This window comes from Hippocampus guttulatus, chromosome 10 (genome assembly GCF_054856545.1).
Source record: "Hippocampus guttulatus isolate MCC_2025c chromosome 10, RoL_Hgut_1.0, whole genome shotgun sequence".
NCBI lineage: Eukaryota > Metazoa > Chordata > Actinopteri > Syngnathiformes > Syngnathidae > Hippocampus > Hippocampus guttulatus.
Window position 1 is genome coordinate 5,642,825 of NC_141270.1, and position 27,757 is coordinate 5,670,581.

The 27,757-nt window shown below is 44.1% G+C and overlaps 1 protein-coding gene across 2 annotated transcripts; it reads left to right on the forward strand.

The window, feature by feature from the left end:
• Positions 1 to 2,259: 2,259 nt before the first annotated feature.
• peli1b (pellino E3 ubiquitin protein ligase 1b) lies at positions 2,260 to 27,387 on the forward strand. 2 transcript variants are annotated; one of them, XM_086122162.1, is made up of 7 exons: positions 2,270 to 2,708; positions 15,145 to 15,432; positions 19,435 to 19,564; positions 20,737 to 20,838; positions 23,719 to 23,919; positions 24,004 to 24,192; positions 25,113 to 27,387. In XM_086122162.1, exons 2-7 carry the CDS (start codon positions 15,329 to 15,331, stop codon positions 25,680 to 25,682), a joined length of 1,296 nt encoding a protein of 431 aa, XP_085978288.1. In that variant the 5' UTR covers positions 2,270 to 2,708; positions 15,145 to 15,328; the 3' UTR covers positions 25,683 to 27,387. The 2 variants fall into 2 exon arrangements, with proteins under 2 accessions (XP_085978287.1, XP_085978288.1); XM_086122161.1 differs by having other exon boundaries at positions 2,260 to 2,708; positions 23,719 to 24,192.
• The last annotated feature ends 370 nt before the right edge of the window (positions 27,388 to 27,757 follow it).

Consider the following 27,757-nt stretch of genomic DNA (forward strand, 5'->3'; position numbering starts at 1 on the left):
AATAGTTGACTACGCACCAGCCCGGCGTGTTTCTATCACACACACACACACACACACATAGACACACATCAGCAGCCCAGCTGTTGCTATGTTTTGCTCTTATCGCACAACAACAACAAGCACGACAAGAACAGCCTGGCCTGGCTTCAAGAACCCAAAGCCCCCCCAAGTCGTCCTGACAGACGCTTTGATGGATGTTGCTGACATCATGAAAAGATGGTTTATTCTATTTGGGAAGTCGAGGCAGTGACCGCTTCAACGCCTGACCCAAAATTTGGTGTCTCGTCGTCTAGTCTGAGAGAAGATGTGGCCAAATGGGAAACGTCGGTTCATTTTCTGTCGCGATTATATGCATTTGGGAGACAGGCGAGATGGCATCTATCCCAGCTGAATTTGGGTGCGCCCTCGACTGGTCCCCACCGATGTTATTATAGTTAACGAAAGCTAACGAAACTACTAAAACTAAGGATGGGCTAGTACTGATACCAGGTATGGGTATTGGGCCGATAACAGCCTTATTTTAAGGTCTCGGGTCCTTGTGGAGGCGGCCGATACTGGCCGCAAAAACAAGAATCTGACATTGAGTAACTCCTCCTCGGCAGTAGGGGGCGATAATACTGCAACAGTTTGACACATCTGCATCAGAAGGTAATTTTTTTTGTCGTGTTCAATGACGTTTTGTATATCAAAAGTACAAGTGTTATCAATGAGTACACAAAGTCTGAATACTCATACTTGTATCGGTCTGGAAAAAAATATGGTATCAAGGAGCCCTGACTAAAACTACAATTGCAAAAAATAAATAAAAACCATTAACGGAATGAAATGAAAAACTAAATGCTTTTAAAAAAATATAAACTAACTGAAACAACATTAATTTTTTTTAAAACAAACTAAAACAAACTATGAATAAAGCGCAAATGTACTTTTCGTCTATGTGAATTAATATCATACAAGGGCGTTGGGGTTGATTTTTAAAATATTTCGGTACTGCTCTTTATGAAGTACACACACACACACACACATATGTACTGTATATATAAAAAAATATATATGTATAATTTTTTTTCTCATTTTAAACTGTATCCCTAAAATGCCCGCTTAAAAGCACAAAAGTGTCTATGTGAGGAGGAGGCAAAAACTATGGAACGGTTCCCAGTAAGGTTGCAGTGTCACGCTCAGTGAAAAATGCCAAAAGACGAATATTTTCTTGACATCTTCACACAGACCTACAGCTCATGGGCTCCACAAAGAGTAACAAGAACATCCATCACCACAAATCAAAGGAAGGTGTGGCCGCTGCTCCCGCTTCTGCCGCTTGGAAATGCCAACAGAAGGTGTTTACTCTTGAAACCATGGTGACGTACACACACACACACACACACACACACACACACACACACACGGTACATAACATTACAGCGTGTGCAATGATTATGTAAGAGCCCGTGCATCCAGTCTGCAGCTCCTGCAGAAAGCTTGCTTTTCATAGTTGCCCTTTCTTGTGCATTTAACTGCAATTACAGCATCGAGTTGTGCTTTTAAACTTTTTTTACCCCCCAACAACCTCCTCGTAATCCTCACATCAATCAAATAGAACGACAGTACTATGTGTACCCCAAAGTGCCACAGAAGTTAAACAGCTGCGCATTTTCGAGCAAATAAAGTTGAAATGTTATTGACCGTGCATGATTAAAATGTCGCCTTGAGAGGAGGGCAGCATGTAATTAGCCCTTACATGCACCCTGTAACCTGATAGCATGATAAACTGTCCACTGTAGGAACTGCTGTCCCTGAAGGGGTTAAAATGAATTTGCATAATTTTGATCTCTTCAAGCATTAAATGAGAAACTTTGCAAGCATCCATGAAAATGTTTTTTTTCTGTCACGAATATTTTTATGTTGGACCTAATTAAGCCTGTATTAAATTATTATTTTGACCTTTTGTGTTTTTTTATTGCTATATGTCATTTCAGTCACGTAAGTGAATTGTTTTTAGTGTGATAAATTCAATTAAATGACAGTAAAAAATAATTCATGATTCATATGCAACTCTTTTTTCGCACTATCAATGATTTTCACAAAACAAATTCAAAAGAGGTCAAAATTAATTTCAAGCCTTTGTTGCAGACAGAAACTTGTTCTTGTTGATAAATTTGTTTGGCGTCTCACCTGGTCGCAATTAATTTTTTTTAGTTCGCGGTATGGACAGTGAACAAGCTTACCTGAGCATCCTGGGGCACATAACTACATTTCCCAGCATGCCCGTCGTGACGTCACAGCATCATTCTCAGCACTCGTCCCCGCCCACTCGGGCTCGCTGGCTGCCTCTCGCTCGTGGATGTGTGCAAGTGTGGATGTGGGGTCAGTGTATGTTTACGTTGGAAGGCTCACAACAAAGGAGAGCCTGTCATTCAAAGCCGAGCCTCCACTCACAGTCACTGGATATTCTCCTCCTCGGCGGACGCACTCCTCAACTACCCTCCTTGAAGCTTCATTTGGGCAATTTTCACCTTTATTCATGATACAACATTTGTACCTCCCGTCTTCATCTTCTTCTTCTTCACGTGCCGGGTGAGCTAACCTGCTAAGTTGGCATCGGCGGCTGTGGTGGTTGGTGGTGGAGAAGTCCAGACCGGCGACGGTGGAGCTCGGCCCGGCGGCAGTCAGTTTGAGACGCTGGAAATAAAGACGTCATTGAACCCACGGTGAGTCCTTCACACGCTCGCCACTCTCTACTTAGCATCAGTAAGCGGGGTTTAGGCTCCTTTAGAGGCAGCTAACAGTCGTTATAGTGCCACAGAGAAAAAGGGCTAGCTTGTTTTTTAGCGGTGGTCCCAGTTGTGAGTTACGACCGGGGGATAGCGGGAGTGGGATTGGGGCGGGGGGGGGGGGGGGGGGGGTCTTTCTTTGTGCTCATTTCCTACTTGATTGAATGTGTCAATTCGACCACCTTCGATTTATGTATCGCCTTTGTATGTGCCCCCTGGTTGTGTTACTTTCCATCACTTACTCTTTTCAGTGTGCATGCTGACCTGGCACCAGCAGCCCAGGCTGCACAGGCAAACAACATTGCCTGATAAGGAAGACAGCAGGAGAGAGAGCTGTGTGCGTGCGCGCGCGCGTGTGTGTGTGTGTGTGTATATTAAAAAAAAATTGCCGTCTAAAAAGCTTCACGCATGGATTTTAAATCTGTTTTCATCACGGGCAGATGTGGTACAAGTACAGAAACTGGTATAAAAAACATTCTGGTAAAATAGAAGTACAGTGGTGCTTTGAAAGCAGTTTAATTCATTCCATGACCACACTCTCGAATCTCAGATTATATTTTCACATTGAAATGAGTAAAGCTGCCATTTATCTGTTGTAGCATCCCCAAAAAACCCAAACTTTTTTTTGTTCTGATGTGTATTTTACAGAACTGGGGTACTCCAGTAAAATGACTTGGACTCAAGTCAAGTTATTTGCTAATTTTATGTCTTGTGACTTGACAAAAACTTATTTAAGACAACTTTACCTCGGCAATTATGAGATTCGACTTTGAGATCTATGCATTGTACTTTTGTGGTTGCGAGCGTGCCGGCCATATTTGATGTGGCCGGACTGTCGTAAACAATTGCATGTCAACTTGGCTCTTATTCACTCATAATAGATTTGGGAAACAGATTGGCACCACAAACAAATGATATCATTTTAAAATCTGATGATTGTACACGTTTACTCCCACTTTCAACATATTTCAATCATTATCACCTCAGTAACAGTGTGACATTCACACACCAAAAAATATTCTTCTAAATAAATCGTGTCCATTCATATCATCCTCTTAAGTTGTTTCATTTTTAGAAATGTTCATTTCATTGTTAGAGACAATGCACTTCTTTGTGTTACGCTCAGTGAAAAAATATTTTTTGATCACTCCAATATTTTGTGACTGAGCAAGATTTTATGACTTGAGTCAACTTGCTTGAGTTTTGGTTTTATTTTTTATTGTAAGTAGGCAGCACCATTTAATAGACCTTCAGCCATCCAAAATAATGAGTTGGTTTTCACGGATGATAAAGAATATATTCCTGTGAGATTTGGGGAAAGTCTGTCGACGTGTTGCTCCATGCTCAGTGTTCAATAGCCAATATCGATTCACTTTTTTTTTTCTTCTTTTAAGAATTCTTCACGATCTGGTAAACTGTTGCTTATTTTTAAATGAGTCGCGTTTGCTCCCACCATATGACTGACGCTTGTGTAAACGTGGCATAATAATGGGCCCATCATCTTATATAATTGTCCCTGCGCTTGAATATTATCATGGCTGGTTTTTGAACACATCAAGGATAAATTGTGTGGAGGTCAAATGACTTGGAAAGGCAGAGCCGGCTTTGACAAATTCAAGACTTCCCCTTACTGACTATCTCTCCATCATCCCCTTCCTCCAGCCTGTCCCATTTGAAACGATGTGATTGCAAGTTTGGCGTGCAGATTGGGATCGCGCTCGCTTCCTGTTCACCTTTTTTTGCAGAAGGGTAAACTACCCATCTGTTACAGCCTCCGGGGGGGGGGGGGGGGGGGGACTCTATTGCATGGGTAGAATCGGGACATTCTGCAGGCTGCTGCTGCTACGTTGGGACGTGATAGTTGGAATTGCGGGAAAATGGGCAGAGAGAATACCGGTACTTCATTTTCCCCCGGGAGCTGTATGAGACGAATGGCACCTTCAAACCACAATGGCAGACTTCCCGTGTTTAACCCTTTCACGGTCAGGGGTCACTACAGTGGACAGCTTATCATGTTATTAGGTTACAGGGTGCATGAAAGGGTTAAAAGCATTGCTTCTATATTGACTTGTGCGTGTGTGTGTGTGTGTCTGTGTGTGTGTGCATCCCATCATGCGTGCTGGGTTTCATGTCAAAAGTGACAAATTAGAAATAAAGTGAGAAAAATGTTGGGGGGGAAAATGTCTGGATAGAAGTAGAGCACGCAGTTATTGATATGATCAAGTCCTCAGAGAGAGAAAATGGCCGGGAACATTTTCGCCAGGATACTAACAATAATTTGTTTGAGTTTGTGAGGAATGGTAAAAGCCTCGAAATGACGATTCATTTGCGGGAATGATTCCGCCGTAAGAAATAAAGCTGACCTTCACTATTGCATGTGACTGCAATTCAGGTACAACAAATCAGTAGCTGATTACCTTCATTGATTTGAGTGCATCCTGTCATGATTAACGTGCCTGCTGGATTTTGTTGCTGGCAGACATTCATATTGTCGAATGCTCCGGATTTTGGCGGGGGCTCCTAAAATGTGGGTTGAAGTCCTCCCAAAAGCAATTCACGTGTGTATTATTGCCGGAGTGCTCCGCAGCGTAGCAAAGGACGTTTGACAATGTACGCCTCTCCCCTCCGTTCACGACGTTATAGCATCTCAATTTCAGCGAGGAAACCCAAGCTGATGGTGTCAGTGGGGGAGCAGGCAGATACTCTGATATCCTAATGGAGCCTCAAACAGATATACACACACACACGCACACACACACACACACACACACGTTCTCAGCAGGATGCTACGTTACTGTTGTCCGTGAACGAATGGGATGAAGGTCAGACTGGAAAGTTGAGTGCCGTTCAAGTTAGCGCACATGATACAACAAGTCGCTCAACAAAGAGAGAGGGCGTGACACTCACCTTGAGTTAATTTCTAGGCCACTGTGTGATTTTAGAGCATTTCAAGCCCGTTGACGCGCTGACTCAGGAATTGGGACCGATTCCAGTTTATGGTGGGAACGCGCCAAAAACATCGATAATGGAATGGAATCATAGGTGGCAAAACAGGTGACTCTTAATTCTTCGAAATTCGATACATGTATTTCAAAACATTATACGGGGGAAGATGTGAAATAAATATCTTGCTCTTGGAGAATTGCTTGATATCGGTTCATTAATGTTGAATTTAATTTAAAAAAACAACAACAACAACAACATATTGGTTGCAGCTGTTGTGTTTGTGTGGGGGTCTGGTAAACTCCCTGAAATTTAGCGGAAGCAGCTTACACCGCTCCTGGAAAGTGGGTCAAACAGCAACCACGTTTTGGTGACCTGATTTAAAAAAAATAAAAATAAATAAATTTAAACAATCAAAGGGGAGTTTTCCTATCCTTAATTTCATATAGTTGATGCTCATCCTGCAATGGCAACTCCAAATTTGACTACCATTCTAAATTTGACCAAAATATTTGTTATATTCATTAATTATGCCACAAAAATTGTGCAAAACAACTCCAGGATCACCATACGTGTCGTCACTCGTTAGCAAAGTTAAACTACATTGCGTTATTGGTTTTAGGTGGCCTATTTTGGTTGCAATCGTCACTTTGTCGAATCAGCATCTTGATGTGCCAACGTGGAAGGTGGAGAGATTATTTTAGCAAAGAAGTGCTCACCCAAGCCTGATGGATACCGATTTTATGATGTTTGGTGGGATAAAATTATTAGCGGCGTTTAAGCGTTGTTGTGAATTCACACACCATGTTGACACGCGCTGACCCCCATGACAACCATGGCCACGTTTTTGCCGTTTGCGTCGACATGAGTTCTTGTGTTTGTGTCGAGGTGTGTATTTGTGTCGCTGCTTTGGATCCTGTTGCTGTTTGTTGCCGTGTGGACCGGTTGAATCATTGATGAGGCTGTAACTGGAACGTCGCCCCACCTCCTTTTCCGCGTGTCACAACCCCCCCCCCCCTCCTCCTTCAAGCCCCTCTACTCCCCACGAGTCCGCCTGCGTGCCTCCACTTGAATGAATAAAGGCCTCGACTCAATTTGATGCCTCCGTCCGCCTTCCTCAGGACACAAATAAACCGTATGTGAATATTTGTAAAATATTGTATTTCTTTCGGATGGCTGGCGTGTTGGGTTCATTTCAAATATTTGTGAAGATTCTCAAATAGTGGCCTAATAAATGCTTCAATTTACCATCTATCCCACTTAATGTAATAATTTTGATGTGGTGATAGGGCCTGATCAATTTTTTTTTTTAAATACATTAAGACGTCACAACATAAGACATGTAAGCTTCCCCCCAAAAAATATCAAAACTAATAATAATAATAATGATTTTCTGTATGTGGTGATGTTACTCAAGAAGCCTGTAATTGATATCATTTTTTTTTGCTGATTTTTTTTTGCTTAACATTAACAAAAACATTTTTTGCAAAAAACCCCCAATGATTTTCTCTATGTGGTAAAGTTACTCAAGAAGCCTGTAATTTATGTCTTTTGTTTTTTTGGTAAATGTTAAGCATTAAAAAAAAGCTATTTTTTTCATTGCATACTAATGAATAGTCGGATTCATTTTCAGAATTTTTCTTCGACCAAATTTCAGAATCGGTAGCGGCCTCAAAAAAAAAAAAAATTAATATTGATCGGGCCTTAGTTTGTAATTAACTTAACTATGACTGATACCACCTTGTGTTACGCAGCAGATGCGGCATCTGTATAGCTGATGCTTTTAAACTTTCAAGTTACATACGGCGGCGGAGCGTATTCCAGAGCAATAGCTGCTCGACGTCGATCTGAAAAGGATGAATCTCTTTGGACCAATTACGGTTGAGCCCTGTGAAGTCTGCCTAGTAACAAGCAGCCAGGACAAATATGACTCATGAGTCCTGTTTCCAGAGTCATTTGGAAGGTCAAGGCTGAATCTGGGGAGGACTTTGTATTCTTGGACCTGGCCGCTGGAGCTGCCATCTTTGTCTCGCGGCCTGCACATGGCAACTTTTAGCTCGTGTGGATGAGTCAATTTCATTCTCAGCGGGAATTTGGCGCCAAAGCCTCCGACTCCTGTTCTCCTGTCTGCTTGTTTAGGCGCAGCGGGGGATGAGTGGCATTGATCGTGCCGTCATCCTCTGTTGGGGGGCGGAATCGATGTACGGATGTATTTTGCATGCTTTTGAAGTGAAATGAGTCATTTAATTTTTTTTTAAAAAGTCTGAAATCAATCAGACAGGTGGGGTCGGTCTTGGCCGCGCGATGCTTGGTGGTCTCGCCTTGCGTTCACATGTGTTTTCAACCGCGTTTACATTCCACACCCTGTTCCTAATGCTCAAGTCGTCCTCCTTGGCGCCGCTGCATATTTCGTGCCTCACTGTTTAGAGCCGTCGAGCATTGTTGTAGCAACGCTTGTTCCAAAGTCAGTCAAGTACATCGGGGCGGGGTACTTGGCAAGTCCCCGGAAACACAAGTTCACTCTCTCGAGTCTCTTTCGCATAGAGCGCAAGCAAAATCGCCCACGTCCAAAGACATTTCGCCTCACCCTGCAATCAAATCTTCACGCGTGAGTGCGTTAGAATTAAAACGCTCACGCTCCTCCCGGCGTTACGGATCGTGTCTTTGAAACAGAACCCAGAATTTTCACAGAGCGACAGAGCATCAAAATAGTTGTGGAGACTCCTGCTTTCAACACAACGGGGTCGAAGTGAGTGTCGGGTGTTAGATTTCACACCACCGTCGGATAACCCTGACACACAGCCGCCGTCCCGCAACTGTGACGGCTCTCATAATATCTGGTGCCGTTTAATACAGAAAAAAAAAAAATCCCGGGAAATAGACATTCAGAAAATGCCATTTATCTCCATGGAGCAATTCAATTCACTCCCAAAGACATATTTCTCAACCCATTCAGTCCCAGGTGCTGATTTCTATTTTTTTTCAATATTTAGTGTTTTTTTAAAAAAAAAAAGGGATCTTCAAATGGAGAGTCACGGGAGCAAAGAATGGCACAGTTATTTTTCATAATTTACCAACATGGATGAATAAGTAAGGGCATAAATCCTGTAAGGTATGAAGGGTTTGGTGGGAAAAAAAGCAAATCACATTTAACAGAGTTAAATGTTTAACAGGGTTTGGTGGGAAAAAAAGCAAATCACATTTAACAGAGTTAACAAACCGACGAGTCAAGTACCGCACTAAAAGGCGCACCTAAAAGCCTTCCATTTTCTTGAAAGCTCACAGCGTGCCTTAAAATCCGATGCGCCTTGTGTATGCTCATTATGGTAATATTTCGATCCCTCAAAATGGCTCCTTGCTCGAGACATGCTGACAACGCAGAGTTCAAACTTAAGGCGATCGGTTACGCAGTTGAACACGGAAATAGAGCAGCGGCAAGAGAGTTCAACGTTTACGAGTCAATGTTGTAACCTCTGTTGGTTAGTGAACTGTGTCGCTGCTTTATTGAATAAGTTTTACTGACATCTGATCGTTCTGTTGGCGTTTCCTTGAGCGTAGCTCCATCTAGTGATGGCATTGTAGATTGCGTCTCATAATGTGATTCGCCCAATGTATGAAAAAAATTACAAAATAGGCCATTCGTTGAAGGTGCGCCTCACAATCCAGTGCACCTTTTAGTGTGGAAAATACGGTAAGCCTTTCAGGGACAGCTGTCACGACAGTGGACGGCTTATCGTGTTACCATTATTGCTGCATGAAAGGTTTAATCAGCCACCGGGCGTTTTGTCTTCAGCACGAAGGATTCCATGCTGAAAGCAACAGGTGCCAGGTGTTGCGTGGCAAGCGAGAAGCGGCCACTCAGGTTCGTGGAAACAGTTGACTGAAAATTAGACTTGCAAAAAAAAATAAAAAATCCAAAATCAACCCTCAACAATAACCAAACGCTCATCTGAGCAGGGAGCTGCGTTCTGACAAAAAGCCGCCAATTGGCAAATTCAACAAGTGACTGCCAACAAGCTCTAAATTGGGAAAATGAAGGGTTCGTGTATTAGCGCGTCAGCCTCACAGTGCAAAGGTGCAGGTTTCGACGGCTCCGGCCTTCCTGTGTGGACTTTGCATGTTGTCCCCGTGCCTATGTGGGTTTTCTCCGGGTACTGTACTCCGGTTTCCTCCCGCATTCCAAAAAACATGCATGGCAGGCTAATGGGGCACACTAAATTGGCCCTAGATGTGAGCGTGAGCGCGGATGGTTGTTCGTACTATGCATGCCCTGCGATTGGCTGGCAACCGGTTCAGGGTGTCCCCCGCCTACTGCCCGACAGCAGTTGGAATACGCTCCGGCACGCCCCTGCGACTTTTGTGAGGATAAACGGATCAGAAATGGTTCATGTTGTCGGTCGTCCGATCACAACTCACGTTCCGACACCTTCCCTGTCTCACGGACGGTCGGATTAATAAACTCGAGGCGCAGTCCGCAGTCCACACAGTACACGAGTTGAAATTGCCTCCTGTTGCACATGGCTGCCATTTTGCAGGACGTCGACGCCCAAAATAAATCCCAAAAAATGGCAGCTTTTACGCACGGTGTGAAAGGCTGATCTCTTACCTTTTTGTTTGTGGTTTTCTTTGCATTAAGGGAACCACACACACACGCGTACGCACACACACCCACACCCACACACGCAGACATATACAGATATAGCAAAGTCCTCCAGGGAACGGGGAAGCTTGAAAGAAGCGTGTCCGGTCTAAGAGTGGGCAGGGAATTGGGACTTCCTGTGTGCATTCTCTCACTTTAGCCCGTCTGGCACCAAAGCATTTCCTGTGAATGTTCCTGGACGGAAGTATTTGGACTTACCTCTTCTCCCACTTTCATGTATCCCATGTTCGTCATTAGTTTTTCATGTTTCTTGTGCAGAGCGTGCCTGTTAAGTGAAATTTCGTTGCACAAATGTGTAATGACAATAAAGCAATCCAATCCAATCAATTTGCACCATGACTTTGGCCGTGTTGACTTTTCTCGCCACCCGTTAACGGTCTTCCACGTGTATTTTCTTTTTTTTTTTTCCACTTCTAAGTGTCACTAGTTCACTGCCCACCACATACATTTATGTTACATACTACGGTGTTGTCCTTCCCCGCAAGCCGCAGCTCAGATTCCCGGCTGCGCTATATTGTCTGTCCTATATTGATAAACGCGGTTTTATCTGTCTGGCCGCTGTGTGATTCTCACGACATTAATTTTCCCCCCATTGTGGCTTCGGTGGCCATTTTCTGCTGTCCTCAGGTCTCTCCTCGGACCGCTTTTATTGTCGCTGTGTCTGGAAAGCATTAACGGGATGTTTCCCCTTTCGTTCACAATTTTGACATCCTTTGTGGGAAAAAGTGAGGCGCCCCCTGAGCTCCACGTGTTTTTTTTTTGTTTTTTTTTTCTTAATGTGAGATCCAACAATGAGTAATTTGTCCGGAACAGTGTCTCCTCTTGACTCTCTCTGTCGCCGTGTGGAATGAAACACTTCCTTATTATGTCGAGAAGGAAACAACAGTCGGGAATTATTGTTTTATCCCCCCCCCCCCCCCCCCCCGAGCGCAAAATTATCAGACCATAAATTTCCTAATCAGCAAGCAGACTGTTCATTAAAAAAAAAAAAAACCTACAGCCAGGCTCTTAGCTTTTCCTTGAAGGCTCCTCGAGGCTTTAAAAGACTTAATCAGCTTTCCAGAACAGGACACAGGCCAAGCTGGTGCACAGAATTCCAGACTTGGAGAAAAGAAGCTGTTGTGAACACGCAGTTGATGAAGTGGATCAGCTGACCGGTACCACTTTGCAGCTCTTTCTTTGCCTCTTTGAAAGTCAATAAAAAAAGAAAAAAAAAGAAAAAGAAAGCACGGGAGTTGAAACGGCGAAACGGGCCCACCGAATAAAGATGACTCATGATTACGTTGAACTTTGACGGATTCATTTCACTCGCACCTCTCAACAATGCTGACGCCCGTTACGCAACTCAAACACAAGAAGTTTATCTTCTGTGCTGTGCATACAATGCGGGTTGCTTTTTTTATGATTATTATTTTTTCCTGTACGCAAACATGATTCTTAATAGATGGAACCGCGTCCAAATGACTTAACATTCTCAAATCAAACGTCAGCTCTCTCCTCATGCCCGTAGCGTTATGCAAGATATTTTTGTGACTTGAAAGTCCATACCCCAGGTCAAGACGTTTCCAAAATGTCCATAAATAACTGGTTATGCAACTCATAAATCCCGCCTTTGTTTGCCACTGGGCTCCTTTTGTTGTCATGTGAAAAAGAAAAAAAGGATTACATTCATAATGTCTGTTTCAGAGTGGGGATTAAATTTGCTTGTTGTTGGGTTTTATTATGATTATTATTTTGAAAACTAGTCACTACAGGGTCACTCTGAACGTCCCCTTGATGAATTTTGTGTTTTTGAACAAGATTACCGGAATAGCATTTCCATTTATGTCACTGGGGAAAGATGATTTGAGATACAAGTGTATGAAATTCCAAACGTGCTCACGGTAAACTCGTAAATCAAGGCATTGATTGTCCAGGCGTACTGTTAATTTTTTGGTATTATTATTATTATTTTTTTTTTTCGGTGAAGCCCGCAAGAGTCTCAGGAAACTGTTGTGGAATGTGAACAGAGACCGCTTGAAGTGTGAATGCTTTCATGTCGATTATTTTTTGGGCTTGACGTCAGTGTTGCTCAAAAAGCATCGCAGCGGGCGTCTTTTGTTGTTGTATGAAGCGTGAAGATGAAACGCGGGAAGATCAGGTGTGCGGGTTCCCGCTGGTCTTTCGTGGCGCTGCGTGCTGAGGTGCTCATCAAGCCGGGGATGATGTCAAGGGAATCATAAAAGGCGCAAAATGGCGGAAAGCCTTTTGAATGTTTGAGGATGTGGTGAATGCCGCGATTGACCTTCGACGTGCGGCAAAGATCTGGATCAGAGACCACCTCTGGTTTGTCACGTTGACCTGCTGTTGATATCTCACAATCATGTTGACGTGTCACATCGGGGAAAAAAAACAGCAAAGCGGAGGAAATGTTTCCTGTGAAAGCACTGGCATATTTTTCTTTATCTCCTACATTTAAATTCTCTTTCAATGCAAAAAAAAAAAAAAAAAAATGCAAGTTGTGTTTGTTTGGGGGTATTTTGGGGTATTTTTTTAAATTTTTATTTTAGCCTGATAGCATTGCGCCTCACCTCTTGTCCAAAATTGGTAGAGATAAGCCCCGGTTCACACGGAACCCTAACAATAAATAAGCAATTGAGAAAAAGATGGATTAATACATTTCTGTGATTCAAGGAGATGCGACAATAAAACAGGCCAAAATTCAGATTTCAGGGTATGAGGCAGGACAAGACTCACTGTGCTTTCACCAAATGTGAACATGCAGAAATAAGTTTGAAGTCAAGATTCTACAGATTTTGCCAATAATGCCCTACGTGGCTTTTTTTTTTTCACTCCTCTTGATGCTATTGCTTTTTTTGTGCGCAGAGTTCAAGTTCAAAGTTGGAACACATTCCAATTCAGAACGTTATTACATTTGTGTGGCTGGGTTGCCTTACTGGTTTCGGGGCAGGTATTGTGGAATAAAATATTTCCTTGACTGTGCCGTATGACTAAAAATAGATCCGCACAAGTCTCGTCTACCCCTCATTGAGATGAAATTATGACGAGCATTGTTCATGCTATCTAAATATTATGCATTTACTCTATGGTATATTATTATTATTAACAATCAGAGGTTGCTCAGTGGGCGACATTTTAGTTGACCATGCATTTCTCGTTTTTGTGGTTGGATGTGATTTATTATTATTTTTTTTTTGTGACGTGTTTCCCTTCACTGAAAGTTAAGAATACGATTAAAAATAGGTCCAGAAAATATACCAAAAAAAAACACATATCATAATACGTTCCACATTGGCCAAGTGTTTGCTTTGGCGGGTGTCAAGTGGCTTTTGTGGCTGTCGTCAGCGTTCTGATCTCGTTCGCCTGCAAAGTCGCTGGCCTTTCTCTTTTGTTGTGTCGCTGCATCTGTTTGTGTACATCCGTGTGTGTATGTGTGTGTGTGTGTGTGTGTGTGTGTGTGTGTGTGTGTGTGTGTGTGTGTGTGTGTGTGTGACTAAGCAGCGAGCTGCATGTCACAACGAGGTCAAGGGTGTGTGCGCACACAAGCTCATGCCCACACACAATGTGCACTTGTATAATTAACGCTATTTTTTGCAGATTCCCATGCGGCCTCTTATACACTATAATCATTTGAGTTTTGCATTTTTTTTTTTAGATAAAAAAATACAGAATTTTATTGCAATAAAATAAATTCAAAAAATAGACATGGAAGCCCTCAAAATGAATTAAAAATGCAATTGAAATATTTACATGAAACTTTGAACGTAGCATTTGAAATACATTTTTAAGTGTTTTTTAAAATGTATTATTATTTTATTCGTGTTCACGATTACAAAAAAATAATTAGCCCTGAGAAGGGATCCAACTTCGTTTCTCCACTTTTGGAGGGGAAGTCAGTCCAGACCAAAGTAAACTTTCCACTTCCATGTGGAAAAATCTTTTCTTTTTTTTTTTTTGTGGCTCATCTTGTGATACAGCACAATGTGACACTGGGAGACCAATCCATTTTATAGTTGACTACTGTGGAGTTACACTACACATATTGTGTATTGAACCAAACCGCATTAACCTTCTCTCACACAAGTCCGCTATCTTCATGCTAACACGCAATGCGAAACACCATGGAAGGGTTCATGAAACTAACATCGATGTTGCAGTGATCGTCAACCTTTAAACACAAGCAGAAACTGCGCGTGGAGTCACGGCATTCAAAAGTACTACAACACTAGGCATATATTCTTTATCCTCTGCATAATACAGTACATCTGATATCGCAACTTAGTTGTGCCAGTCTACTGTTTTGTCATCAAATTGACGCGTAGTTCGAATGTACGTATTATACTGCCCTCTGGTGGTCAAGAAGCACACACCAAAAGGAACGTTCGGTTTCTTACAGTATAAAGTACATGACTGTAGAGTGCCATTTCTTGTACTAAAAACACATTGCAAAGATCTTTGTCGGCGTTTGGGCACTGGAACCGACGAGTGGCATTTCCATTCTTGTTAGTGGCGAAAGATGATTCGAGGTGTCCTGCGTTCCGATCGCGGTCACGAATCCACATTATACGTCAAGGCACGGCTGTAGTTTGAGCACGAAGGCGTTCTTGTGCTTTGCTCTAATTTGCACCCAACTGAAATCTGACAGTCAGGAAACCACATCAACACCTGCGCTGTGTCAAATTCACGGAAAATCGGCGTCACTTCCCGTTTCTGATGCACGCTTCAACAGAGTGATCATTTTTGTCTCTAACATCCCCGCTTCCCTTGCAGGGGATGACTGAAGACGCCCGAAGCATGAGAGGCTGGAGCTGAGGCTCACTTGACCCCCTCCCCTTCCTCATTTCCCACCCCTGTGTTCCACTTAGCTCAGCACCACCCTCGACTCCCTGTCCCACTTCCTCTGTGCTCCTATCTGCCACCCCCCCCCCCCCCCCACCCCTTGCAGCCCACCCTGATGTCCATCCATCAGCCAAGCCCGATGTACTCCCCCGAGCAGGAGAACATCTGCACCACTTCCATCAAAGTGCCAGTCAAGTATGGAGAGCTCATTGTGCTCGGGTAAGCAGCTCCCGATCACACGACAGTTAAATTCGGTTTCTCCAGATTGCCAGGGGTTCACAATTTGTATTTTGGAAGCGTGCTTTCCAATCGGGAAATCCTTCTAGAACATCAGAACAACTTTGGGGCGAAATTACAGGCGTATTAAATGGTGGCCTGTGCGAGCTGACCTCCATTTTATGAGTTTGAATGTGATTGGGTAATTGTTAGTACTTGCCCAACCTCTTTTCTTTCTTTCATTCTTTTTTTTCTTCTTTTTTTAATATTTCTTCTCTTCATTTTTTGTTTGCACAGGTTATGTCAGATCAGGTCACATTATTGGCGTCAAGAATTTTGAATCGCACACAAACGAAACAAATAAATGAAGGCGTCTGAAAAGTTGAACATGCTCACTGTAAATAAATAACTGCACTAAGTAAATTGATGGGAATAAAGTTGTCATTTTTCTTTTAAAATTCATTTATTAAAACAGGATTTTTCTTGAACAGTGAGTTTAACATCATTAAAAACAACTTTGGTGTAAAGACTACCGTTTTTTTTCTTAAAAATCTGATTATAATACTACAAATGGAAAACATGAATTTGTGATCAGTATTTTATTACTTTTTTTTTTAATAGGTAGCCTTTCAATTCCCATAACATTTCGGGGGTCTACGTGGTATTTATGATGTTAAATTGCCAATGGCATTCAGGAATCCTTGGGATACACTTTCAGGAGCCCAAAAAATGGAGCGGGGCAAAGAAGAAAAAAAAATCAACAAAATTTGGATTTTCATCATTTTTATTTGAAATCCCTATCAAGCAACCCTGGGTTATTATTTTTACACTACTAGAACGGTTCAGCTCATAGGCTAATATTCGGGTTCGAAGACACATTATGAACTCCCCTTAAACCCAAATGTTAACTTGTAACCATGCAACAAAACGTTGTGGTCCAAAGTGGCAAAAAACGCAGCTGTCGTCATTAGCAACTGTGTGTTTCAACACTGCGCAGGAAGTCAGCACAGATGGAACAAGTCCTTCAGGAGCCTCCGCGTGACGCCGTCCCAGACGACGGCGTCGGGAAGCATCCTCGTTTTTTTTTTGCTGTTCATCCGAAAACACGTCCGGCGGGGTCGAAAAACGAGGTCGGGAAAGTTTCTGACTGAGTAGCAACGTCTCAGTGTTTGGGAAGCGCATCGCCATGGCGACAGGGCAGGGCCGCTCGCCCGGGGGACGGCGCTGAACTTTGTTAGGCGGTTCGCGCTCGCGTTCCCGTGGGTAGCAGCGGCGCTAGCAAACAGAATCAAAACAATGGCTGTGAGTTCAAGGGTTAAGAATGTCTCCGTATGGAGTGCCGCCACAAGCAAGGTGTATAATTTAAACGGCATAGGTGGAGGCTGTAAAGGAGTGTTTGATGCTAAGTTTTTCAACTTTTCCATCGCGCTGTGCCTACAAAACTCAACATTTTTTTGCAGTGAAGCGTCACGCCCATCAGATGGACTCTTCAAAGCAAAATGGGAGACTTGTTTTCCGGCATAACATCTTAAGGCTTTTGGTGGGCCTACTCAGAATAGAATATTGATGTATTTTTTTATTATTATTATTATTATTATTTTTATATTTACCGATTATCTCAATGATTAATCGATCAACCAGGAAATTCATGTTGTTTTGTACACAACGACGCCGACACATTGTACAGTCAGAAACAAGTGCAAGGCAGGTATTCTCTTTTTATTTTTTTGCATTTGTATCTGTGACTTTGCTGTCTGTGGTTTTCAAGGCGTGGCCTGGTGAATGACACGTGCGAATGAGAGTTGAGGCGGCTGCTTTCAGGTTCGGTTCGCGACTGGCTGACCGGCACTTCCCACATAGCGTAGCGACATCATTCATATTAGGCTTTCCATTAAAGGGACGATACGTCGTAACTGTATGGCAAAATTGATTCTGATCCGAGTCTAGATGCAATTACGATGCTAATACCGAGTCACGCATACAGAGCGCATCACGGTCCAGAGAGGCCATGCTTGTTTATTAAGACACGCGTGTCGAGACTTCACTCCTTTGATGTGTTAATGTGGTTCTCCCTTTCAACTCGAACTCGTGTGCGTACTTGTTTTATCTACCTGCAAGGAGCAGACGGGTGGAGTTGACCTTTTTTTTTTTTTTCCACCGTCTCATTACTTTCCAGTAGGAGTATATTGACAACGGTCCATTTGGCAAAGAAATGGACTGAAGCCCAATGTGAATAAATACAATACGCAACTTACACAAGGAGGTACGGAAATTGGATTTTTAAGGTAAAATGAGATTGGAGCGTCATCAGCGGGTTGCAACAGAGATGGAGAAACTGGAAGAGTCACAGAAAGGCACGGCCGCGGGCATCCGAGAAAATGTTATTGGCTCAAAGAGCTGTGGTGAATTTTGAGGAAATATGCATTTGAACATTATCTGGTAAGAATAATGCAATGCAGCGGTACCTTGACTTACAGGTGTTACAAGGGTTATTAAATTAATCAACTAAATTAATAATTCATATAATAGTAAATATAAATAGTTGATACAAGCTATGCTCGAGAAACCTTTTTTTTTCAATGCTTGCATATTTTCCGGAAATTTTTCTGGTCAGAATTGAGATCCCACTGTCTTTCATTCTGATGTTTTTGGGGATTTTCTTTTTTTTTTTTTGGTCACATGCAACTCTCCGACCCTTTTAAAACCGTCGGCCTGACCTAGAACCAAAAAAAAAGCAGTCACAGAAAAAAAAAAAAAAAAACAGCAAAGCAAAGTGGAAAAGCCTTGAGAGGTTAAAGGAGAAGAGCCAGCCGCCTTTTACTGCTTTTTCCACCGAGGAATAATTTCCACGCTAATCTGCGTGACAACACCGGTTTTCGAGCAGCAAAGTTTGAGTCGGCTGTGAAATCAACCGACCCGGCAACGTGCGTACATGTGTGTTGTTAAATAACACACGTGTTGTCATGTCAGAGGTTGCCACGCCGAGATGAGGAGCTTAGCGGACGTACAGGAAAGTGTGCTGTGTAGCTGTTGGCGTGAAGGTGCGTCTCTGTGTTGCGTGCTGAAAAGGATGAGGAGGAGGAGGGTGTGGTGAAAGTTTTTTTTTTTCCCCCCTCCACTTCCAGCTGAGCATGTGGACTTAAGTCAAAACAAACCTCGGAGAAGGCGTTTAAAGGGATGATTCAGTCATTTGAGCGCACACGCTTCAAAAGCGCCACTCGCTGTGCTTTTTTATTTCTTTTTCCCTCCCGAGTGTGCGGTTTTCTGTGAAGAAGATGTAAAAATAAATAAAAACACCCCCCACCCCCAAAAAAAAGGCGTGCTTTCACATAGGCACACCTAAATGTGGCTCAGGGGACACAGTGGGTGACTTGTTATGGGGAAAGTCCGCAGCTTGAGTTCTTCCAGTGAGCGTTTCTTTCGCTAAATAGCAACCCACTATTTATTATTCATCGAGCACAACTACTGCTTTTTAAAACATCATTTTAATACATATTAAATCAACAGTGAGCTCACCGAAGCATAATACGAGAACTGCACACGCACGATAATGCGCCGCCAGCAGTTAAGTGACCGCAACGATGTCCGATTTTCTGTTGACCAATTAACAGACGGCGCCGTTTTTAGCTCCGCCCTCCACAAGCTTGCTACAGACACTGCACTCAAAACAAGAGGTCCCGGACAAAAAAAAAATGGGACACTTGAGATATTTTGGAACCACTTTTAAGGCTTTTTTGGATTTGTTGTGAGCCCCCCCCCCCCCTCTCCCACTCCCCGTAGCATGTATTATTTATTGTTCTTTACGAATTTTGAGAAGTTAAAGGTGCACTTTGTGATGCATTGAGTAAGGTGAGTTTAGGTCAAGTGGGTACGCACGTGTAGTCAAGGAACGGAAGCGTTTGTTCCACTGGATTTATTATGCAGCTGTTCAGACTGTAATGTCCCATTGTGTTTTGTGTGTATGTGTGCGTGTGCGTGTGTGTGTGTGTGTACGCGTGCGTGCAGGTACAATGGCTCTTTACCCAACGGCGATCGAGGCCGACGCAAAAGCCGCTTTGCACTGTGCAAACGGCCAAAGGCCAACGGAGTCAAACCCAGCACGGTTCACGTCGCCTGCTCTCCGCAGGCTGCCAAGGTGAGACAATAACACACGTATGCACACACACGGCTAATACAGTTTACAAAAATACTACTGCTCACGTTTGCTCGTGGTATCTTGGGATGCAAGTCACCTGAGTGTTTTTTACACACTGTTGTTCGGCTGATTTAAAAAATATATATTCTTTGCTTTGACTTGCAAGCAAACATTTGAGTTGTGAGAGTCGTACAGTGGCAGGGAACTCAACTCACTTTACAAGAAGCAGCAGTTGGGCAGGTCATGAATGGCGAATTACCCAAGCCACCGCGTACCGTAGCTTTGCCTTTGAAAAGTCTGCTTCGCATCATGCTGACACAAAAAAAAAAAAAAAAAATGCAATGCCATGTTCTGACCATTTAAGTAACAAATACCTTGAACACAAAGGACAGAGCAAAACATGTAGACAGACAATATAAAAATACCAAGCACATTTTCTTTATCCTCTCCAAAGAATGAAAAATATTATGGGTGAAAAAAAATCTTTTTTCACCCATGTGTGATTGTGATGTGTTTGTTTTTTTTCATGTAATTTTTTTTCAAGGTCTTCTCATGTGTTTGTAACAAATACAAGCCATAAATTTAAAAAAGGGGTCGCGGTAGGTACCACAGTGTACGATGTAACCGTGGTAACACTTTGCCCACTTCTCTTATTTCCAATAGGAAAAGATTCAAAATCCAAATAAATGAGATAAGCATCATCTGGGGGGGGGGTTTTTGTGTGTGTGGGTGTGTTTTCTCTCTTCCTAAGTGCGTGCGTGTGCGTGTCCAAGACTGAGTGCAGGTTTGCTTAAAGTGAAACGATAACGTTGAAATGGAACACTAGGAAATGTTTAGAAGAGAGAAAGCAATTGTAAACGGATCATTTGGAGGAATTGCAGTTTTCCAGTGTGTCTGTGTGTGCGTGTGTGTTGACATCTGTGCCTAATATACACTACTTGGTGTGGACACACACATGCAGCAAAAGAGGCCAGGCTTTTGGGTCATTTCACAAGTCTGGAAGGAGCGGTTTGTTTTCTTGCGGGTGGTCCCCGAAGCATTTTGGCTTCATTGTCCAGACCGCAAAAGTGACGCTATGAACTCGCTTGACCCTCCTTTTGTCTTAACTGCCGCCGGACCCTCGCTGCCGTTTTTTTATAGGAGGGCTGTGTGTTGTCTTGCGCCCCCCCCAGGCCATCAGCAACAAAGACCAGCACAGCATCTCGTACACGCTGTCCAGAGCCCAGACGGTGGTGGTGGAGTACACACACGACAGCAATGTAGACATGTTTCAGGTACCAGACACACACACGCTTGATTAGAATCGTGATTCCCTTCAGATGCCACAATATGGCAGCAAAGTCCTTGTTGTTGTTTGAAATAGACGTGCAATTCTCTTGGTTGTATGTTTAGTTTGACGGTCAACTTCACCTCTGGAAGTGCGATGAAACAACTCGAAGCCTCTTTTAGGACGAACGTTCACTTTTCGACACGTTGTCATGAAGCTTTTCAGAAAGTGTCAAAATTTCCCATGTTTTCTTGGGCACTTAAACGCAGCACACTTTTGGGCATAGCAGTTCCTTACTCTGTACATCGATGGTCCTTTGAAGTACCCACTCGTGTCATTATTATCTGTGAAGGCTACGTTGAATGTGACGTAATTAATAATTACTCTCCGCCTCCGACAGAATGTTGCCGACATCGTCGAAAGTGCTTTTTAACGTCACCTGGATGACAGCGTGCAACACTTAAGTATGATTCATGTCGCTATCAGGGGGCAGCAGAGAGCCCCTCGTCGTTATTATGGGATGCTCTTTACTTGACACTCTGATAGGGTTGTTGTTTTCATTCATTCATTCATTTTTCGATTCGCTTTATCCTCACAAGGGTCACGGGGGTTGCTGGCGCCTATCCCAGCCATCAACGGGCAGCTAGGCGGGGGGACACCCTGCACTGGTTGCAGCCCAGTTGCAGGGCATACAGAGACAAACAACCATCCGCGCTCACACACTCACACATAGGGACAATTTAGAATGTTCAATCAGCCTGCCATGCATGTTTTTGGAATGTGGGAGGAAACCGGAGTACCCGGAGAAAACCCACGCAGGCCCGGGAAGAACATGCAAACTCCACACAGGGAGGCCAGAGCGGGGATTGAACCTAAAACCTCTACACTGGACCACCAGGCCGCTGTTGTTTTCAGTTTTAAGTCATTTTTCCGTTTGACCTCAAGCCACCCCTGCAAAATGTCTTCACAGAGCATAAATGACATAAAAACGAGGATGAAGGTGCCTTTCACATTTCTTTCTTCTTTCTCACGCTCGCTTGGTCCAGAAAAAAATAAATAAATAATAGGTCACGCGTCTTCTTCGCTGGAGTCGCGCATGCAAGTTTAATTCCAAAACGTGTTTAATATTCACAGCGATGTCGGAGGTTAAGCTGCAGGGCGGCCGACGGGAGAGCAAAGCATGAAAGGCGTACGACAGATGAGGGAGGGATGGAAGGAGAGGAAGAGTCATTCTTTTCTTTTTTTCTTTTTTTTTGTTTGAATGAATGCCGTGACGACTAACTTTTATGTGAAGTTCCGGGAAGATAACACGCTGGGCTGAATACAATACAATACAATACATGCTGATTTATATAGCGCTTTCACAACAGCGGCAGCTGTAACAAAGCGCTTAACAAAACAGTTAATATAAAGTAAAATAATAAACACAACACATAACATAAAACACGGACAGTCATGCAGTTCTAACCACTTTTCCATCACACGCTTTGTTGTTTGAAGCAGTTTGAGATGAAAGAGGAGAGAATCAAAGTGTCCTTTAACCAGTGGATCAGAGACGTCATGCTCAAAATGTGCACACGTCGGCTACAAGCTAAGTTTCAAAGTCAACAAGAAGCTGTAGCGTCCATTGACGAAAAAAGAGATTGGTTCACTTCTCCTGTCCCATGGAAATCCATTTCAATTCCAAGCGGCGACTCACGGTTCCAAATACGCATCGGCGCTCTGCGCCAACGCTCCTCTCTCCACATCCTCAACTTCAGCAGCCATCCATCCAGCCGCACCAACGCCGACTGTCCAACAGCGCCGACATAGCCACTGAACAAAACGGGGTTGTGAAAAATGCTGCCCATTACAGGCGCAAAAAACACAAGCGCCCCAGGTCTGTCCAGCACCGACAGTCAATGGCGCCGACATTCCTCCCAATCAAAATCTGTGCTGGTACAGGCGTGCTGCCGAGAAGGCGCAACCACCAAGCACAGATACTTCTCCTTTGACGAATGTCGTGGCCAAAAAGCGCTGAAAACAGTCCATATCAGGTCCACACGATGAAACAACAAACGTGTGACAAAACAAAAGACAAAAACTGCAAAAAAGAACAAAAAAGCAAGGCTCTTGAAGAGCACTTGCCGAAGGCTGCCTACTCGGGCGCCATCTTGGAAAAAAGGCGGGCTGAAGTCAAATGTGCGTGACATGGACAAAAGTATTGGGACGCGTCATTGAACCAACATGACGGGTGGAATGTGAAGAAAAATGCGGAATTGTTACACCCTCCAGTAAGTGGCTCAGTGAGGGAAAGAAGATAGTTCGGGTAGGTAATCTCCTCGGTATGGTAGCGCACGGTAGTTTTTTTGGGGGGGGGGGCGGGGTTTGACAGGGTTGGGCTAGCTTCGGTAGCTCGGGTAGGTTGGATCGGGTTGCACCAATATCAGTTATCAGTACCGATACTGTAATTCTGTAACAAATGCCGATAAGTGATTACAATTACAAAATATGTTGGAGTTATCAAGTATCAAACTCGGTTACGGGCTTCACATAATTAAAAATTCAACATTTAATGGCATGTGCAAACAAATCATCCATCCATTCCATTTTCACCACCGCTTATCCTGAAGAATTTTCGCACGGTGTTGCTGGAGCTTATCCCAGCTGACTTTGGGTAGGAGCCCGACTGCACCCGGAACCGGTCGCCAGCCAGTCACAGGGCACAGATAGAGACAAATGAGCATTCAACACCCCACATCCACACCGTCACTGAAGCGATCCCGCGCCGCCCGCACACAAGTCAGGCGAGTGGACCACGACACCATCAGCAACAGACGAGAAATAAAAATACAACTTTCATCAGTACACCTGGTGAGATTGTGGTCCCTTGCGCTTGTTTTCACAGGTGGGTCGTTCCACGGAGAGCCCGATCGACTTTGTGGTGACGGACACGGTGGCGGGCACGCAGAGCAACGGCGACACCACGCAAACCGTCCAGAGCACCATCTCCCGCTTTGCCTGCCGCATCATGTGCCAGCGCGCGCCGCCTTACACCGCTCGCATCTACGCAGCCGGCTTCGACTCGTCCAAGAACATCTTCCTCGGAGTGAGGAGCCACGACACGGCCAACCCGCAAACCCAAAAGCCGACAAACGACGCCGAAAGTCCCATTTGTTTGTTTTTATGTCAGGAGAAAGCTGCTAAGTGGAAGACGTCGGACGGGCAGATGGATGGCCTGACCACCAACGGCGTGCTGGTGATGCACCCTCGCCACGGCTTCAGCCAGGACTCCAGGCCCGGCGTGTGGCGGGAGATCTCCGTTTGCGGCAACGTTTTCACGCTACGAGAGACGCGCTCGGCGCAGCAGCGGGGAAAGATGGTGAGCGGATGTCAAAGAAATATGGTTCATTGATTGTTTTTGTTTGTTAAAAAATACTGGAAAGAGGTTCAGTCATAATATTGAGGGAGGGTGGATCACAATTAGATTATTCCATCCATCCGTTTTCCGAACCGCTTGATCCTCACTAGGGTCGCGGGGGGTGCTGGAGCCTATCTCAGCCGTCTCCGGGCAGTAGGCGGGGGACACCCTGAATCAGTTGCCAGCCAATTGCAGGGCACACAGAGACGAACAACCATCCACGCCCACACTCACACCTAGGGACAATTTAGAGCGTCCAATCAGCCTGCCATGCATGTTTTTGGAATGTGGGAGGAAACCGGAGCACCTGGAGAAAACCCACACAGGCACGGGGAGAACATGCAAACTCCACACAGGGAGGCCGGAGCTGGAATCGAACCCGGTACCTCTGCACCGTGAAGCCGACGTGCTAACCACTGGCCTACCGGGCCGCCCACAATTAGATTTTTTTTATTTTTATTGAACAACACCAAATAAATGACACTTTGCTCCAATCTAAAGTAGTCAGTGTGCAGCTTGTAGCAATGTAAATATTTTGGTCCCTTAAAATAACCATTGTGAGAACTGTGTCAGGTAACACTGCCCCCTAGTGTCCAGAAAAAATCTATAAGATTTCAAAATTTGCATCAAAATCATGTCATTTGAAAAATGACTAATGGGGCTCCGAATAGATATTTTTCAGCAGGAATGCGGTTTAATATTCTAAAGTTTCGATGTGAGCTCATTCTACCATTTGGTAACTTTGATTGAAAGGCAGCGTATTTTAACATTTTTATTTTTGGCCGCTTGATATTAGCCGATTAAATTGTTCGGGCGATGAATCGGTCAGGGCTTATTTCAAATGCAGCTAGACTAGAATATGGTTCGTTTGTGGTGCGCAGGTGGAGGCCGAGTCTCAAGAGCTGGTGGACGGCTCCCTGATCGACCTGTGCGGCGCCACGCTGCTGTGGCGCACGGCCGAGGGCCTGTCGCGCACGCCCACCCTCAAGCAACTGGAGGCCCTGCGGCAGGAGATCAACGCGGCGCGCCCCCAGTGCCCCGTGGGCTTCAACACGCTGGCCTTCCCCTCCATGCGGCGCAAGGACACACCGGACGAGAAGCAGCCGTGGGTCTACCTGCGCTGCGGCCACGTGCACGGCTACCACGACTGGGGCAACCGGCACGAGGAGCGGGACGGGCGCCAGCGCGAGTGCCCCATGTGCCGCGCCAAGGGGCCCTACGTGCCCCTGTGGCTGGGCTGCGAGGCCGGTTTCTACGTGGACGCCGCGCCGCCCACACACGCCTTCGGCCCCTGCGGCCACGTCTGCTCAGAGAAAACGGCCGCCTTCTGGAGTCAGATCCCGCTGCCCCACGGCACGCACACCTTCCACGCCGCGTGCCCCTTCTGCGCCCACCAGCTGAGCGGCGAGCGCGGCTTCGTCAGACTCATCTTTCAAGGACCTTTGGACTAGAGGACGCCTGGTTTGGACGATTTTTTTTGGTCGTCGTCGTCTCGCTCTCATTTTTGAGTATTCCTTTTTCAAGACAAATATTTCTACATTTTCCACTGAGACAAAACTGCTGGAGAGACTTTGTGATCGTGACAACGACGACAGTATTTATCCCAAAGCAAAAGCTATGGTGCGGCTTATTGTTCTCGGACTTCAGGGTGTCCCCCAAAAAATGTGCACTCTCTAAATGGCCACTCTCCAAAATTTAAGAATTAGCCTAATATGCACTTGAATATTTAAAGGTGAACTTAATATGACCTTGTCTAATCGATAATAAAAAAAAATAATAATAATAATTAAAAAAAACATTAATTGGGTAATCCACGAACACACTCTGTGACTCTAATGCTCATATTTTATGCTTTTGTGACACCTCAAACCACAAAACAACAGAAGCAAGACTGAAATGGCTTTTCAGAGGAAAAAAATAATTTACATCTTAACAACAAAGAAACACATTGTGAGTGACGATGACTGACCGCAATTAGTGACTTTTTATCCCATGGCGTTCACCATTCACGTCATCTTTTCTCACGGTTCGTGACACACTTTTCTAAAACCGAGTGCGCTCTGTTAGGCGCCTAAAATTGAAAAGCATCCAAAGCGATGCAATCGCGCCATCTGTAGGTATCTGTTATGCATTACAAGTGGTTTACAAACCTGAATTTTCTGAACTCGCTTCATCTTGTGATGTTTAAAAACAAATGAATATATTATTCCGATTTTTTTAGGGGACACCCTGTACACTGTATGTCTCATTAGCTAATTTAAAATGTTTTTTGAATGGCCCTCAAGGCATCACGTCTTTTTTCAGTCTTTCATCTTTGTACTCTGCACATTGTGTGTGTTCCGAAGGTTTTTCGAGATCTTTCATTTGTGTGTGTCATATACGTCAATGTTTTGTCCCGTGTTTGACTCTCCAAGCCGTTGACAAAGCAATACCTTTTTCTGAACCTCTTGAAGCATTACAGGTCGTCTGAGTGGTCCCTGCCCCCCTGAACCCTTTAAATCAGCGCAGCCATGTAGCATCGCACACACACGAGCAGGACTTCAAATGTGTTTTGTGACCACTGTTATGAAACGCCAGTGTTGTTTATTGGTTGGAAAACCATGACTGTATATCCGTGAATGTACACGTTCTATCCAGAAGTTATTTTGACGCCCTGACAAGTTGAAAGTGTTCCAAACACATTTTTTTCAAAAAACAAAAACAATAAATTGAGCTACATGCTTTATTGGACAGCGAAGACGTGAAAAATGGATGAGCTTGGGGCGATTTTCGTGTCATGTTTTCTTAACAGTGTTCGCCGATTCGTTAACATCAGCAAAAAGGGGCAGACTGTTTGAATCCGGTTTGATTAAAGTTTCCCCAACGATTCACGCAACTAGCGTCGGCGCGTTTTCAAATACGTCACGCCAGAGCCTGAAATAATGTCCCGAATCCACCTGACGAAAATCGAAAACCTGTGGCACGCACACGTACATAACGAAATGGTTTTCATGCCCCTTTGCCCAAATATAGAAGAAAGGGCTTCTCCCGGTCCTGTCAGTCATTCTGAAACGCACGTGGTCCTCGTCCTCCTCTAAAAGTGTTTTTTTGTGAAGGTAAAAGAAAGCAAAAGAATGTTTTTCTAATGACTTTAAACAATAAAGTGAAAAAATCTTTGAGGTGCGTGTTTTTTGGCAAAAATAAAAGGAAAAAGTTCGGGGTACGTCATCATTACTACTACTGCGCATGCGCATAGAACCTCATTCACATTAGCAATTGGTCCCAAGTCAATCGTGAGGGATGGAAGGGGAAATTTGGAGGGGGGGGGGTTATATGTCTCTGTGCATGTTATTAATATATAGTTTTGTGCATACTGCACTCTAAGCATCCTATCAGTTTCACTTTCACAAAAACTATTTAAAAAAAATAAAAACCAAAAAAGCAGGTCACCTTTACCCTACGGCAGGTATGTCCAGGTCCTAGCCTGGAGGGCCACTGTCCTGCCTGTTTTCCAGCTCTCCGGGCTGCAACACACCTGATTCAGCTG